The sequence below is a fragment of the Pseudopodoces humilis genome, chromosome 9 (assembly GCF_049639895.1).
Source record: "Pseudopodoces humilis isolate 2021_Gansu_Grassland_sample_001 chromosome 9, ASM4963989v1, whole genome shotgun sequence".
NCBI lineage: Eukaryota > Metazoa > Chordata > Aves > Passeriformes > Paridae > Pseudopodoces > Pseudopodoces humilis.
In genome coordinates this window covers 13,758,509-13,776,389 of record NC_142208.1, presented here as the reverse complement: position 1 = coordinate 13,776,389, position 17,881 = coordinate 13,758,509, and the positions used below count along the sequence as shown (strand labels likewise).

Sequence of the window (17,881 nt, the reverse complement as noted above, 5' to 3'; positions counted from 1 at the left end):
GGAAATAGTTAAACCGTGAAATATTAAAAAGAAATTTTTATATTTGATGGGAAATTGAAAGATTTAGAATTACAACCTCAACATACCTTTGAATTCAAAGCCATGAAACACACACCTTTTACACATTTAATGTCATAAGATTTTTATGGTTGGTTATTTTTGAAAATTACCTTCTAACTTAAAAATTTTTCCTTAGTATAATTGTATCTAGATATACATCCTTTTAAGCAATTAAGAACTTTAAGAAAATACACAGAGGGAGGTGCAAAACACCTCACAGCTTCCGAAAGACTGACATACAGTTTTTAAGTTAAAACACAGAGGTTGGTGCAGTGCATTCCAATACTCATGTTCCCTTTCGTCTTGCTAATTGCAGCCTCATATCACTATTTAAGGGAACCTTGATAACATTCACTATCAGCTCACATCTTGTCAGGGAGCAGAATGGTCTCTTATTCTTTAAATGCAAGTTTTGGAACATAAAACACATTCCAATAAAAGTGAACAGAAAATTATGAATTCATTAAACTACTTTGGTATCTTGTGCTATATATAATATTTATATTCCAACTACTGTAAAATATGCTTTAATATCTTTAGGCAACTCTAAGGACTTAAATATTTATAAAATGGCTAAAGATAAAGTATAGCTCTCTTATTCCTACATACAGATGATGTAAGGCATGCAATCAAAGACAATAACACTTTCAACCCATTTGTCATCTTAAAGGAGCCTTTCAACTTCAGATCCCTTGTGTGCAATCTACATAAGAGTTGTTGCCTACATAGGCAACTCCAGAGGAGTTTGCTCCTTAAAAACTACCAAGAGTGCTATACTTCACATAAAACAGGGTTTTCTGAAAATGGAGACAAAACTATAAATTTGCAGGGAAAACAGCTCCAAGTGGGGCTTCAAAATACTGCTGTATTTATCTCTGGGACATCTGGGAACAGGAAGCATTTTGATTTAATATTTCATAACATAGAGGCAATTGCTTCCTTGCCTGGTGTATAATTAATGCTCATAAAAAGAGTGCGTTTTTTTATTCCTCAGCATCAGAAATGCACAAAATAGTACACCTTCATAATAGGGGGTTTGCTTTTGAGATGTTGAACAGCAAATAATAATAAAATTGCGTTACCATAAATTTGTAATAGTTTTGGGATGCTTAAATATACTTTAAGTGTGAGATCACATATTTGATGTACTGTATTATCTACCTCCTTCGTCCTGTTTTATTTTTCTCTGGCTGAAGCAGAACATAACTTAAAGCAAAAGAGGAAGAAGCAATTGTGAGAACTTTAAGGTATTTGGGCTAGGACCTTACAGCATTTCTCAAATACAGTCAAACTGTGTCAAAGGAATGTGTCTCGCCAGCCATTCATCCAAACATTTTAGTGTTTTATAACATAAGAATTGAAAAAAAATATTTGCTTTAATAGTGTTTCTCTCTTTCCAGGAAAACTTGGAGAGGGGTGGGAAACTACTTTGAGTGTGTAAATCCAGCAGGCAACATTGGTGTCCAGCTGCAAGGAAAGGTACCAAAACTGTGAAAGATGCTGCACAGGATCCTTCCTGTCAAGGGTTTCATGTGAAGGCTGGAAGCCTAGCAAGGTCCTAGCAGAGCTGGTTTCCAGAGCACAGAAAAAAAAGTTAAGTGTAAAGCCTCTCTCCCACCCAGTTTATTTAAGTCCAAATATTGCAAAGACCTGCACATAATCTAACTTTACACAGGTGGACAGTTTCATTGAAGTCAGAGAGATTTATTAACCTGTATAACAGTGAGCACATAAGTTTTGGAACAAGCAAGGCATCAGATTGTAAACTTGCCAGGGCAAAGGCCATATTTTATTCTTGTATATATCAGGACTATGACAACAAGCTCTTAATTCCATCTAGAGCTCCAGTGTGCTACCATAAAATAAATAACAGCTATCAGCTGATCCATCTAGCTCAGCAGGATAAGAAATTATGTGCACGTTGCAAAAAGGTAATACTGAGTAATTTATCACAGTGACCTGATCTTCAAAAATTGGACTATTTTTTGTGAGTAGATAACGATATAGAACATGTCTGGCCCTTATCTCATTTTTCAGTTATTAACTTCATTACTTAAGATGGTCAGCCTTCGTTATGAAAAGTGCTAATGAAACCAAACTACAAAAAACACTTCAAAATTCAGTTAGGTAAAAAAAATAATCACTCAACCAAAAAGAAAATTTTATTAATTGGATTATTATTTTTGCAACAACTGATGCTAACAAAAATACAAGGAACATTCAGAACCCAGTATAAAAACATCCTTCACCAGGTGTTAACTCCTACACTAAACTATCAATGCTGCAAACCAATAACCCTGAGTTCAATGCAAAAAAAAACATCTTTACAAATGTGGCTGGTAGGATTGATACTGTCTTGGAGAATATTTTTCCAAAAATCTGTGTGAATTAGTTAATTATGAGCTACCTTTAGGTATAACAAGCATTCCAGAACCTAAAAGACACTGATATACAAAGACACTCAGGAATCTAAGTATTGAAAATAATAAAGCTAATGTCACACCTCACTTTGACACTTTTAAAAACTACCCAAATCTTTCACCTTCTGCCAGCACTATTCACTGATTTATTTTTTAATATTACATCTACATTTAACATTCTACATTGACTTATAAGCTTTCCTAAGGAGGTTAAGTAGCTCCTTAAGTTTTCCAATTATTTAGTGCAGTGCAGCCAAATAGAGTTTGATTTTCTGTATTTGAAAGTAAGGTTCTTTATTTCTACGTTTCCATTAAATATAAGAAATTAAACATAGGAAACAGCACCGGAGTTGTCACAGAATACCAAATTCCATAAAAGCCTAAAAATTAACTTCATCTATGATTATCCAAACCTATATTCTGAAATATTAACTTTAAACCTTATGACTATAAAGTAAGAGAAATACGATTCAACATTCACTAAACCCCCCTCCTTCAGGAATAAAACTGTTGCTTTGAATTTAGAAAAAGTTTTCTCTAACAGCATTAAAATAGTTACCTCTGAAAATGGCACAAAACCTTCGCTAACAAAGCACTTAAGACAGTGTTTATCCCTTCCCCTTATTTAAGAATTTTCTATCATTTTCAATCCCAATGATAAGGTTGATCTGCCTTTTGCTAACATTCAGAGATAAAGCAATCAAGAGGTAGAGGTGAAAAATAATATATTACCTGCAAGCACAATGGAAAACATCTCAAATTCATTTTAATAAGAAATTTATTGCAGCAAATTGTGAGACCAAGTTCATAAAATGTTGCAGTGATATAAGAATTAATGATCAGATTGTGAAATAAATCTTATGAAACTCTGTTTCTAAACTTTCAAAGCTTAGGACAGCTGCAACAGAAGGTGACAATGATGTCATAAGCGATTTTTAAAGGAACTAAATCAAATTAAATTAAACCTGTACAGGGCTATTTTACCTTGTGCAATCTGTTACACTTGAAAGTCAGTGTGTAAAATTCTGAGTATGTTTACTTGATTTTATAGGATTTCCCCCAGAAGAATCCTGCCATGATGTATGAAATGTATTACCCAGGAGTTCATCCAATCTTCATGTTTTTCTCTTTATTCTTTCTTGTTGGAGGATCTATTATGAGAACTGTAAATGAAGGCCCTAAAAAGATCTCTCATGTGTTGAAATAGTGTTCCTTGGGAAAATTCTCATAAGTTGAAGTCATTCAGAAAACAGCTGCAATTGTTACTTTGCTGAAATACGTCTACACTGCTGTACTGTGATCTGTCTTAGAATGTCTATGGACAAAATGTTACTGTACAGCCTCCCCTTTCTGTACTTTCGACCTGCCTGAAGCTATAAGATCACTTTTCTTTATTGTTTAGTAAGTGTTTTTTAATGAAATGTACTGCTCTTATTATATAGGACTCAAAATAAGCTCTAAATCACTATCCAATAAAAGAAAATTATTGAGTTGGATATCTAAAGTTACTACCCAGAGGCTACTCTGGTACAGTATTTATAAATCTCTAAACAGTTAGGTATAATTGTCTTTCTGGGTTTTGGGAAGAAAGCCAAATAGCAGCTTTAGTTACAACTGAAGATAAATATTTTGTGTTGGGCCGTGTTCATCTGGTGGATAAAGTAACAAATAAAATTCCCACAAAGTAGGATTCTGAGAAAAAACCAAGAAACATGAAAACTAAATGGGAATAGTCAATAGATGATACTTGAAGAAGAAAGGATAGAAATGGCAACAAAATGAAGGAAAGGAAAATTACTGGAGGTCTCCCAATTTAACAGACAAGGCAGATCCCATCATATACTCAGTCCTCCCAGGTTCTTTGGAAAAATGTTATGACTGAGAAGCACATGTTATGGCTATGGACCAAATATTCTCTGGTCTGCTCTCCAAAATACTTCTTGATGAAATAATCTGAATTTTTGTTTGAGAGAACAGAATAAGAAACAGAAAGGACAATAAAAACCAATCTCCAGTACTTGGGGGTGACTTTTTCTCCAACACAAACACACACCTCTTTACAGATCTTTCTAGGAAGACAGTCAAGATCTATCAGAGGAAATCAAAATAAACAGGGCTTCCTTGTCACAAATCAAACATTTGGTTGAGTTTAGAAATAATTTTGTGAAGAGGGGGGCCAATCTCCCACTTTATATTTTGTTCTTCAAATCTGAGATATCTTAGTGAAAAAATAGTTTCCTGCAGTTTCAGTGGGATACACTTTGGCCTTTCTGTCCTTGGAATCTAGGTTCCAGGTCTCCCAAAGGCGATGAACTGCCCTGATGATTTCCAAAAGCTCATTTTCAGGACATTAGAGTTTGCAGCCCTAACCTCTAGCAAGCCTACGGAGCTTTGGTCAGCCTGGTCAGCTCTGAAACGATCAATGAAGACAGTCCTGAGAACACTTTCAACATGAGAACTTTGAACAGTACAGGTTTAATTTGAAAGAGCTTCTTGAGTAGAAGTACACATTTTATGTACAGGAGATCAGAAAATCCTTTCAGGACTGTTAGTAAGCTTTTCTTCCTTAGGAAGACAGCTTGTTTCCACACACAGTTCTGTGTAGCCATGCATTTGGTCATCTGTTGCCAGACAGCTGATGATGAACATAGATTTGACAACTTAGATAGTTTACTGCCATCCCCTCTGGATATGCCAGGTCATTTGTAGCTCTGGTCCAGATTATTATTTTTTTCCTATGTCTTGGAACTTGAAGCTGGATTCTTCTTCCATGGAAGGTCGAGGCAGAGCACAGTGCTTGGATAAGATGCAATTCTGGCCGGATCAGTTATGAACCAAGATGGGCAATCCAGAGGACAAAAATGCTGCTGCACTACTTATAGAAGGTCTAGATAATTACTGTTAACCAGTTCAAAAACCTGGGGATATTTTAACACCATAAGGAGGTACTATCAAGTCTTCATTTCTGTATGAGAATGGCTGTGAGTGTTTTAAGTTCGTCTTGAACTAGAAGCGAGAAAATCCTTTGTTAATTCAAACCAGATTAATTCAGAGCTGATTTTTCAGCAGTTAACTTAATCCATTGGGAACTGCTATGCCTATTGCTAAAGAACTTTCCCTTTCAGCAAAGTCATGTATCCACCCACCCGTTCCTTCTGCAGGATCTTTCCTGTCGGATTGCACCTGGGTTCCATTTCAACACTATGTCCCTGGCTGCAGAGGGCATGTTTGGGTGGATCCAGAGGGCTGGCTAGTGATGGATCTTTATATGCCTAGGGCTGAGAGTGACTTTGGTGTTAAAGCAGGTGATGAGGATGAAGCTATAGGAAAAAGGGAATGAAATCCCAACATTTGTGGATTCTTTTCCTGCTACCAACTTAAAGCAAAGGAGTTGTAGATATAGCCCTGTATTTCAATATTTGCCAACAATTATGGCTTATCTGATGGTTAAATAAATTTGCATCCTGTTTTTATAGCACCCTTCTTGTACCGGTGTCATAGTTTGCCTAAAGCTGAAATGAAATAATCAGAGATACAAACTAGAAAGACCCTTGTATATTCAATAGCCTATCAATTAAATGACTATTTTTTTTTCAGAAATGTAAACATAAACTATGTATCAGGTTTTCATATGAGATTCCACTGCTTAGTGACTATATAATTATACATTTATAATAAATACTATTTTACTCAGAATAGCAAGGGTAAGGTCATACTGTTAAATCCCTCACCAAAAATCTTGTAGCTCAGCCCATACTTTGCTTAGACTGCTCACATATTTTTTATTTCTTCTCTTTTCAACAGCCTGTCATAGGTCAACTGACCTTCTGCCACACCTCCAGATTTTCTAATGTCAGCGCTTCTGATGATCAGTAACAGAAGTAACATAAAAGAACAACACAAAAGATCTGAAGCATGATGTTGATGAGGGTGTCTTGATTCAAAATCACACTTTAAGATCTAGAAAAAGTCAGGCTGGCAATACCGGAACTTTGTACCGGCCAATGTGCTAAGGATAAGTATGTCAAGCAATACACAAATGTAAAATGACAACTTGCTCTGTAAATAAAGGTATTTAATTGCCAGTAAGGATCTGTGAGCTTGTTCTAATATGCTGCATGTTGACCAGCAAAAGTTGAATCACCTTGTTTACGTAATTGTCATGATAGTTGTGTCTGCCGTATGCTAAAGCTGCATTTCACAGACAAAAATGTCACATTGCATATCATTTCCAGTAAAGTTTGTGCAATCTACTGATTTAACTGCTTCTGACAGTCTAATCATTTTATTCAAGGTCTTTCATGAAAATTTACTGTATTGAAAGGAACACAACCAATTCAGGAGTTGAGGATTTCATAAACAGAGAATTTACTGTGATGACAATTATTTTCTGAAGGAACTGGACTTGCAAGAACCCCTCCTTAACCAGTGCTGCCAATTAAAAGCGGCTGCTGGTTACCTGCCTTATGTTATGCCCTGTTTCCTCAGGACAGCTATGGAAAGAGTCATCTTTTATTTCTTAAAATGCAGTCTGATATTTACCTGAAGAAATGTCAAAAATTTCTAAGAATGTGCTCACCTATTGTTCCTCTGCTTCTCTGCATCAGCAACATTTAAAAGGGCTAAAGGGATTTGGACTATGGCCAGTGTACACTTCCTGACCTACGGGAGCTATTGCTGTAGCAACAACCTGGGTATTAGAGAGTCACAGAACAATTCATTCTGGAAGGGACATTGGAGGGTCTCTGGTCTTACTTCCTGCTCTAAGCAGGGTCAACTATGAGGTCAGATCAGCTACTTCGAACTCTATGCAGTCAGGTCTTGAATACCTCCAAGGATGGAGAGTAAAAAATGACAGGTGTTCATGTGGTGCACGAGACTGGTTATTGACAGGTTTCTCTATCATTGCTGAGGGATGGTCTGACCCTGTGTACTCCCAGAGGTAAAATACAACAGTCAAGTGCTGGAAGTATCTCTAACTTCTGAGCAAAGATAGAAAATTCTCTCAGACTGTTCGTGCTCAAGAAGATATTCTTGATTATTTTAATTATGTGTGTGATAGGAAAGAGATTCATCAAAGAATAGCCATTAGCCTGGTAGTGAAAGTACAGATCTAGTTTCAATACAGAATTTCAAATCCCAAGAGCCTCTATGCCTGTGTTCAACTTCTGCAATGAGTTTTGAAATCCTGACTATAAGCCATCAGAGTGTGAGCAAGTCAGTCTCCCAAATTTATGAGGAAAGAACTCTAAAAATTTGGGGTTGTGTTATTTCCAGACCACAGATTTGAAACTTTCAGCACTCATGGGGTTGAAAACAATTAGTTTCTTCCTTTTCTTCTCTAAATCTACTTTTTTATCCAGAAAACTATCCAGTTTGACTTTGAAAACTTCAAAATTTTGGCTTCTTGGTACAATTTAATTCCAGTATTAAATTCCACTATTTTATTGCTGATTCTAAGAATTTCCTATGCTCAAGTTTCTATATTCAAGAAGTTACATTGCAGACTCTGATTTTTGGCACATAATTCCTATTTCCTGATTAGAGTGTAAAGAGGAAAACCTGAACTTAAACTTAGTTCACACAGTCCTTGAGGGAAAACTATCTCTAGATCAGGCTCACAAGGAAACTGCAGACCAAAGCACAATCCTTTCCACCTTCATTTATAGCAGAACTAGATCCAGAGGGAATATTTACTGCTGCATTTAATAGGTTTATCAAAGGTAGGACTTCAGCTGCATAAGCTGCAAGACCCTTCAGGGATGGGAAGATGATTGTTTTTACACTGATGGTCTTTGCCAGGGTGCTTATGACTGCTTTGCAGCTGCTTTGCACAGGCACAGATGGTGTAAAATAGCCTTTGGCTACCTATGAATCAGTCCCCTACTCTCAGAAAAGCTTGAAAGATTTTGTTCAGTGTCTTTAAATGGGATGAGTACATGTCAAACCATGGGAAGAAATAAGCTTTCAGTTAATTCTCAGTGGCTTCTTGAGCAAGAAGGTGCCAAAGCTGCTAAGAAAACTTAAAGTTCTTGTTATTTTTATTTTACTTTTTGGCTTGTGTTACTCAAACTTGTATTTTCTCTGTAGTTGCAATGTGTTTTACATAAAAAGAAATTTTGTTAGACAGAAACTTCAGGTATTCCAAAGAGTAACTGCAAGTTATCACTGGTTATAAAACAGCAACTCACCCTGTAAAGGAAGCCACAGTGAGAAAACGACGTTTTTATGTATTATCTAGAAAAATTTTAAAATGAGAAAAAATGCCAGTTTCATGTTCATTCATTTCTCCTCTGAAAGATGTGCTTTGTGATGTAGCAGAGAAACTACGTGACTGTCCCTTTAAAAGCCATCATAGCAATCAGCAGGTTTAACTGTCAAGCAAGCTGATGTAGGGCTCTTTGAATTACTGAGTGAGGGATATTCTTCCTGCCAGGTCCTGTCCCCTGTAGGCACTGCAGAGAAGTATTATAGGGCAGTCCTTACCTTGGGAATTAGCCTGCAAGACCCCAATGCTGTCATCAAACTGCATAGATTTGATGTTGAGTGACGCCAAGATGCATTCCTTGTCCTGCAGCGAAGCATCATCAATATTATTCTGATTGGCTGACAGGATAACGCACATGTCGCAGAGGTTGATGTTGACAGCCCTTAAATCAGCCCGACTTAATGGCGTACCCTTCGGCACAGGGAAAAAAAAAAGGGGGTGTAGAAGAGGGGAAAAAAGAAAAACAAATTAAAGATTGAGAAGGAGCTTTGGGAAATTATTTAACAAGTATCTTTTTTATGCTCTGACATTAAGCTGGTCTAACTATGTGCCAGGGAATAGGAGATGTGTGCTAATCTAAAGGGTAGTTGGTGCTGATGGCAGCATTTTAGGTTCAGTCTCAATACTCAGTCAAGCTATTACTAACAAACAAGAAACAGGAATAATGCCAGCATTCTACATCTCATCGGTGACTTGAAATTGTCTTGATTTAAGTTGCTATCATGTGGCAACCTCTGGCTCTCTGAATATAGCAAGGGGGGTGTTTTAAATGTCTATTTATCTCCTACCAACTCTCAATGGTCTTGGGCAAAAGAACAGCAATTTAAACAGGAAAGCATTACGTGTCCTGCACATTTGAAATGCAATCAGGACAAAGCTATTTTTTTCTACCTAAAGCAATACACAGAAAAGGTTAATCCTTTTCGAAGCACGCTTTTGGTGCTTCTAGAAGGAAAACACACTGAGCTTCAAAGCTGTGTGATTAAACCCTTTGAAATAGAAACAGGACTTTATACTAATGGGCACAACTTGTGCAACGTTCCCTGTTCCACAATCCTCAATCAGAGGACAGAATCATTAAAACAAAATGCTGCAGTAGCCTATGGATTTTTTTTCATAGTTAACAAACCTGAGATATGACACTTAACATGATTTTTTTTGTTCAAAATTACACTTGCCTTTCACATTCCACAGTCTACAGCTGTAGTTACAGAATATTAAGACTACATTACAGGGGTTGTGAGGTCCAGGAAATTCACTTCTTTTTTTTTTTTTTATTTTTTTTTATTTTAATGGAACCTAGATTCTACTCTGCTACCTCACATGGTTTGGTGCCCAAAGACCCCAATGATGAGGAGACATAACTGTCTCAGTGTCATGCAGTGACTTCCATAAAATCAAGACCCTAGTCTTTCATCTCCTGATCATTCATGGTGAGTATCTCCTGAACTCCACTGAGAATACTTGATGCAAAAGTGAATTCAAAATGCACACAGTAAAGGAAGAGCTCAATCCTTATTCAGTGATTGCCAGTTTAATTATTCCATGTAACTTTAAATATTTTGAGACATTAAACCTTGTGAAAAACAGTATGTATCAAACATGTATGATTTCATTATAAACTACTCCAAAGTTAGGTTATGATTATTCCAGCCACTTTAATCCTGCCCTTTCTGTCTGTACTCTGCACCAAGTGAAGCAGGATTTCTGTGGGGAAAAATAATATGCAATTGTGCAATTAATTAAAGGCTGACTCCTAATGATTTTATGCAAAGGGACAGAATTAAGGCTGCCTGAGGATATTTAAAATTGGCATTTGCCTACTTTTTAAGAGTTTACTCAGCAGCTTAAAGGCTTCTTTTAATACAGACTTTAAACTCCACTTTTTTTTTTTTTGAAACCAGAACAAATGTTTTTCTATTCAGCTGTAGCCACATCTCCATCAAATATCAGCAGCAAGTTTTACCTCGTGAACCAAAGCATGGGGAAGTATGAGAGTGGCCTCCCTTTAACAGGCTCCTACAAGTATAATCTCAGAAACTTAAGTACATTTTGAAATTAGTATAATTAGATCAGAAATTGCTGCTATTTTTAACTTTATATCACCGTTTTGAACCAGATAGGCTGGGAAAAAAAATTGAAGAAAAACTAATGAAGTCTGTGTGGTCTTCAGCACCCTTGATTATTATGTAAGATATAATTCCTTTATGAAATTCTGTGTTTTTAAAGCTGCATCAACTAATTATTTAAGCCATTGAAATAAAAATTAATCTAAAGCTACTCTGAATTTTGGTGTAAACTGGGGAAAGTAAAGCTGGTGTGCATTTCTTTAATGTCTCTTCAGAATTCAGAATCAAAACTTTGCAAAAACACATTATAGTGATGAGTACACTTTACATACTGGAAGCAGTAGCAGGATTCTATTCTGCTCAGTAGTTCAACAGTATTATCAATTTAATTCTGATTCCCTAGTCTTTAGCCTTCACAGTGACTGGAATTAAAAGGAATTGGCAGAAAGAGGAGGATATTAACTGACCAAATCTGATATTGACACCATTTTTGTGACAGCAGAGAATCTTGTGACACCATCTGTTGGATCAGGTTACAGAAAAATGCCAAGGGCTAACACTAAAACTGCATTTACAGTAACAAAGACCTACAGTCTGAATTAATCAAAAAGCAAAGACAGCCCTTTCATTCTATAGCTATTTTCCCAATTATTCAGTCAAAGTTACATTCATCATTGATCGATTTATTTTTAAATGCTGAAATGAAATAATATTAAGAGCTAGTAAACTCATAATTTTGCATTCTTAAAAAATAAAATCTGAACTAACTTTACTATATAACATGCTAAGCATTTTCTTCCATGCTGATACCATGGGGTCCCACGTGTCATTTATAGCTATGGTCACCTAAGAATACCAGCTTGGAGGGCTTCATTTGTTATTCCTGGAGCTCTTGTTTCTACATTTTGCTCTTAAGAGTGAATCATAATGATGTACAGAAGAAAAAGGACCTTTGTAGTTTTAGTGGCTGTGTCTACTAAGATCAATAGCAGCTTTTCATTGATTTAAAAAGGGTCAGGGTTTTGCTGTACGTTCACACAGGACTCTGAACTGAAATGCCATGGCAATGTTCCTTATAAAGCAGGCCAGTCCACAGAAGTCTTTATGAATACATATAAATATTACGTAGACAGAGTAACAATAATATTTTCAAAGGTTTTGTGGGTATAAAAACATAAACATCATAAATAACTGCTGTCATTCTGTCAGGGAAATCACAGATCAGAACGGACTCCATGCAGGGCACTACAGTGAATGTTCAATACATAACACAGCTAATACATCTGATAGCAGCTGAAACTCATCCAATGAGGAAGATGAGGAACCAAACACTGCAGCAAATATCTTCTAATAAGGTCTCACAGGGCTCTGTTTTCATAGACACAGTAAAGGGAAAATCTAAGTCCTCAGGCCTTTAAGTAGACAAAAGTAAAAAAGCCTAAGATCAAAGTCAATACGAATCTGTCCAGTTGGTGTCCTAAATAACAAAGTATCAATAATATGGCTTTTGAACTTACAGGCAAGATTGAAACCTTGGGGAAGTTATGCAGTGTCTCCCATTCCCTTCTCAGGTATTCAAGTGAACCCACAAACACAATATGCTTGAGTTCATGGTAGTGAAAGTTGCTGGCTCGTAATGGCATCACTAAATTTCTTAATCCAATCAAAGCAGATTTAACATCCCCAAATATGCAAACGACTACATGCCCACTTAAAACTGTCATCGCTGCTTCACTTCGAGTCTAAAGAAAAAAACAAACAAAACAAAACAAAAAGACAAGGGAAAAATGAAACAAAGGGAATCTTAAATCATATATTGAGTTTAAAACCAGGAAAAATACAACTGTCAATATTGTTCATGCACAAAGAAGCAGTTTGAGAACAGCTATTCATTTTACCCTTATTTATATTTCATTAAATGTGCTCAGCAGAAAAAAAAAATAAATTGTTCTTGTTTGCAAATCCTTTGGCATTTCAGGAGACATTATATTGGGTGAAATTCTAGTCTTGTTCGAGTTTCTGTACATGTGGATTGCGACTCTGGTTACAAAGTGGTGTGGATTTAGCTAAGGATTATAGGAAAGAGATGCAAAATCATGCCCTAGTTGACAAATCACTAGCTGGGGTTTTTTCAGGACCAATTTGAAAATGAAGATATTAAGTGTCCAGTGTTCCTTGCAGGGTTTTGTGATGTTACTCAACTCTTGTGAGTTGAGGACCATAGTCTCTTAGAGTCAAAGCTCCCATTTCAGGACAAGTTCCTGTTTTCCTGTGAAACAATCCATGAATGCTTTACACTGCTCTGCTTTACAATGGATGCCCATTATATGAGCTTCTCTCAGTGACAAAATAAAGGTGCAAGTTTGTGACTAATATTAAATTTTCAGGCCAATTGGACTTACTGAGGGAAAAGGGCCATGGAGAACGTTTAAACAGTGGCCAGAATGATCTTCTTGTCTCAGTGGAAGAATAAATTTTTGCACTAACTTCAGCATTTTTTACTTCAGTTGAGCAGGCAACTCAAACACCAAGATGATTAAATAAAGTCCCATGGAAAAAATTACCTTAATTTCTGGAGCCCGTCTTGGCATTGTTGTGCTCCACCAAATAGCTGGTGTACCACTGATACCATATTGCCAAGAGACTGTACACTCTGTACCATTAAACAGAAGTTTTGCCAGTGAACAAAACAAAAACAGTGGTGATCTGCAAAATTTTCCTCTCACTGATCTGCAGTATATGTCATTTTCCTAAATTACAGAAGCATGGTGGTGTGCAATTAAGACTGGAATATGCAGCAGATATGCTCATTATGTCAGAAGAATGGGAACTCTGATTAGAAGTTTTCTCATCACTTAAAAAATGCATGAGCTTTCAATTTCTCCAGGGCAATTACATTGATTTTCATACAGCTTGACCAAGAGAGTTGTCTTGGCCCTTCAAAGAGCAGAAGACATGAGTGAATCATCAAATGAAGCATGTCTGTTGTCCCATGCCTCTGCCCATGTGTCTGGAATACTCAGACTTTACAAGACAGACACCAAGTCTTGAAAGCAGGTATGTGAAAAATGTCACTCCATAAATCACTCCTAAGTCTGTATGTAGCCACATACGGCAAAAATCCCTTTTTACTACCTGATACTGCCGGAATGTCACAGGGCCAAAACAGACCTTGGGCAGAAAAATTAATTCTTTTCTGACTTGGACATCATCAAGTATCAATTAGAAGACAACCTGGGAAATCCCATCATCTTCAAATTATGCACTGATTTGTACTTGTGTGGTCTCTAAGGACAGCATTAAATTTGCACAGATATGAATGTAGACATAAATTGTGGACTGCAAGTTTGAAAAGGTGTAGGGAAGCATTTTGCTGGCAGTGTCTTTATTGGTGATGATGCATGAAGCAGAAAGAACCTGGGCAGACTTGCAGATTCACAGGCTGATAGTGGAAAAAACTAACATGGCATAACCAAGAGATGATGACTGAGTCACTCCCCAGCACCATTTGTGGAGGAACACTTTTCAAAGTAGGGCAACATGTAGTTTGTCAGCTAAAATGTGTTTGTACCACAAAGAAGGATTTCTATCTCTATTAGAAAGTGTTGTACAGCAGGGCTACCCCTTCTTGCTTGCTGATTACAAACAAATGATACTATTTTAAGTTGTTCAGGCAAACCCCATCTCAAAGCTCCATCTCTAAAATTTGGAATTTACTTGCTTGACTATTTAAATAGTGATATTGTGATTCTAGGCAATGTCGGAGTTATAGCAGAAACCCCCAAGGAGAACTGGAGACAAGCTTTTAACCCCTGATTGCTGGAATAACTGGGGCTGTCACCATCATTGGCTACACCACGCCACAGTGCAGGAAAATCTGAGAGAGCAGGCTTGGGAAAAGCTTTATGAAGTGCGACAAAGTGAAGATCCACCAGGGAGTTCATTTCAAACATAATCAGTTTTGCCTACGAGATCTGGGGTTAGTTACTTGCTACTCTTAGGTATGAGTACATGAACACAAGTGGCATAAACTTTCAAAATAGACTGTGATAGGCCTCCTAATTATTTTTAATGACTTGAGTCAGTTTGATGGTTTTCCCAGTTAAAGAAATGAAACAAACATAGACAGGGCTCCCTGCAACATGCTAGAGTCAGAGCAGGAGCACTACTTGCTCTGGCTTCTTTGAAATACTAGGATTTGAGAGAGAAGTTCTAAGAAAACAAAATTAATAAAAAATCAATTAACAATAATTAATAAAATATCAATAAATAAAAGGTAAGTCAAAACAACACCTGCCCATGCTAGAATTATTACTGCCTTGTGTAAAGAAAAAGGTGGGGTATGTAAGATTAAAGTATTTCTAATCTTAATTCTCTAAAGATTTAAACCAAATACGCAAATTTCAGTTTACAAAAAAGAAATTCGCTATACTGGATGAATTTTTTATTGTTGCACTGGGCAAAAAGATTTATGTAATCAAAAGTCCTTAACCAAAATCCCAGCTTTGGTTTCATCACTCTTGCTCCTGATTTCAAATACACTGGTTTTTGTGACAGTAGAGACTAAATTATTTATCCATTTGACATCAGTTCTATGGTTTAAATAACCTCTTTTCAAACACAACTTATCATCAATACCTACCAAAATGACCTTTTCAATGTCTTTGGCTGGACACCAATGAAACATCCCTGTAGAATCATATTTTTTCACGTTGGCATCCATATTGTCAATCTGCTCGTTGCCAGGAATTAACAAGGGGTCATGCCTGGGGAAAAACAAGTGAGGACAACATAAATGGAAAATACTATGAATTATGGATGGAAAGATATCCCAAGAGCTGTGTACAAAGAGGGATAAAAGTAAAAAAAAAATGAAATTATTTACACTTTAACATGCTTTCAATGAGGACATTTTAAAATAAAAGCTTCATACAAAAAAAAAAAAAATTAAATGTTGGGTGCAGTTTCAATGACTTTCTATCATCTTCTATACCAATAACCATTTAATTTTAAACAGGGTTTTCTGACACCATCACACCCATACAAAGTTTTTTTCTTTCCAGTTGCACCCCTCTGAAATAAGTATCAAAGTTCCTATAGGCATCTGCAATGAGGTAGAAGGGATAGGAACAGTGCCCCATGCTGACTGACTGGCATAAGTATGGAAAGCCAATTACTTGCTTTTACCACATACAACTTCTGACGTGATGCTCTTCACAGTAAAAGCTTTAACAGGCTGCACTTTAAATATTTTAGCAATTTGCCCAATCATATTTTGCTTTCCCAAACTGAAGCCCTTTAAAGATTCAACAGTATGTCATTTTAGAGCAGACTGACTAACAAATGCCCATATCTGGAATACATGATTTTAATACCAAACAACAATGTCCATTTTCTCTGACAAGTCTACCTGTGATAACCTTCTAAGTGTTTCTGCTGCAACATTTTAAAGCACAAGGCTTCTCAAAGGAGAAGCAAATGAAAGACATTTTTATGAACTTGCTCTCCAGCTATAAAGCTACCTCTAAGCACAGACACATAGAGTTCTTTAATTTATATGCTAAAATCAAACATTAAGCTAAGTACTAAGTGACTCCAAAACTCTCACATGCTGGTGAAGACCCCTAAGTGACTGCATTATACAATAGCATTAGCAGAATTGTATTCACAAGGTACAGGATAAACTGACCCTAAAATCTTCTATTTAGCATGATTTAATAGTGCTTTGTCTGGAAAGCTACAGTCTTTACCTCAGGTTTTTGTCATGAATGCTTGAAATATCTTGATATAGAATTGTAACATTTCAAAGAAGAAAGTATTTGCAATGTAAGATTATGCTAAGTAGTCAGAGACAGGTACCCAAATTTTAAAGCAGTTTGCCCTTTGAAGCCTGTTAAAGAAATGCCCATATTGTCTGAGCTCTTTAAGCAGGAGTTTCCTGCTTTTAAAGCATTTGAACCAGCATGCTTTGATGAGACCCTCTCTTCTGCAAGGACTGCTAAAGCAGACTGTGATAGCAGATAGTGTGTGATATAGGTTAATTCACCTTGAACATGGCATGCTAAGTTACCATGCAACCAACACTTGCATTCCTATGAAAAGTATAACATCTAATTCAGTCAGGGTGATCAATTACCGATCACTGAATGTGTCATTTCATAGCCACTGGTTACAGACCCATTGAAATCACTGGAAAATTCTCATGCATTTCTCTCAAACAGGGTCAACTCCAAAGAAAGTGGCTCAAATAAAGTTGAGAAACTATTAACACAATGTTCCATTTAAACCAGAATCTTCTGACACTTTAAGACAATCAATGCCCTCCCTACAAGGCAAAGACGTAAGTCAGACTCATCTGAAAAAAAGAAACACTATGTCTTCAAAGTTTTTAAATTCTCCCAATAGAGGTACAGTTCAGTGATTTCACTGTAACCCACTGGCAGCAGAGGAGCCCTAGGACTGTCTGGAGTCTCTGATCCTGGTCCAAGCTGAATAATGACAGGCCGGGCCTAAGTGTGTTCTCTCTTTTGGAGGAAGCAGAGATGAAAAAGCTGTATCAAAGGGGTTTGTTGTGGGGGCTTGGTTGTTGCTTTGTTGGCTTCTTTTAATTTCTGGAAAAATATATGGACTCTGCATTCTCTTCCTCCATCCATCAACAAGATGCAGCCATGGTAGTTTTGTCTGAGAGCTGACTGAGATGCTGCTCATTGGGCATTCCCCATCTGCTCAGAGTTGCAGGTGGTACAGTAAGATCTGCAGCCATGAACACACTTCCATTTGAAGGTTGTATTAATGTTCAGACAGCATTTAGTGCTCTGTCCCAGCTAATTTTTCTAATTGAATGTGTTAGCTATATGTTTCAAAATAAGAAAGTTTGCCAAAAGATTAGAAATCTTCAGTAGTTTTCAGTAAGAAATGTTTTTCTTTCTGTTGTTGAAGGGTTAGGGATTTTTTCCCCCAATACTTCAACACAATATTTCTTCTTGAGTTTTTCTAGAGGAGCACTGAAAGGTTCACTTTTCAAAAGCAAAGTTTACCAGTCAAATCACCTTCTTTTCCTTTCA

General features: G+C 36.7%; 1 protein-coding gene across 23 annotated transcripts in view; it reads right to left on the bottom strand.

Annotated features, from left to right (window-relative positions):
• KCNMA1 (potassium calcium-activated channel subfamily M alpha 1) overlaps positions 1 to 17,881 on the bottom strand; it is a 438,076-nt gene that overhangs the window by 40,266 nt on the left and 379,929 nt on the right. For all 23 annotated transcript variants that reach the window (XM_088059361.1, XM_088059362.1, XM_088059363.1 and 20 more), the window contains 3 exons: positions 15,460 to 15,583; positions 12,335 to 12,559; positions 8,967 to 9,159 (listed from right to left, as the gene is read on the bottom strand). In XM_088059361.1, the coding sequence (XP_087915487.1) occupies positions 8,967 to 9,159; positions 12,335 to 12,559; positions 15,460 to 15,583 (542 nt within the window). The remainder of the gene's footprint in view (positions 1 to 8,966; positions 9,160 to 12,334; positions 12,560 to 15,459; positions 15,584 to 17,881) is intronic.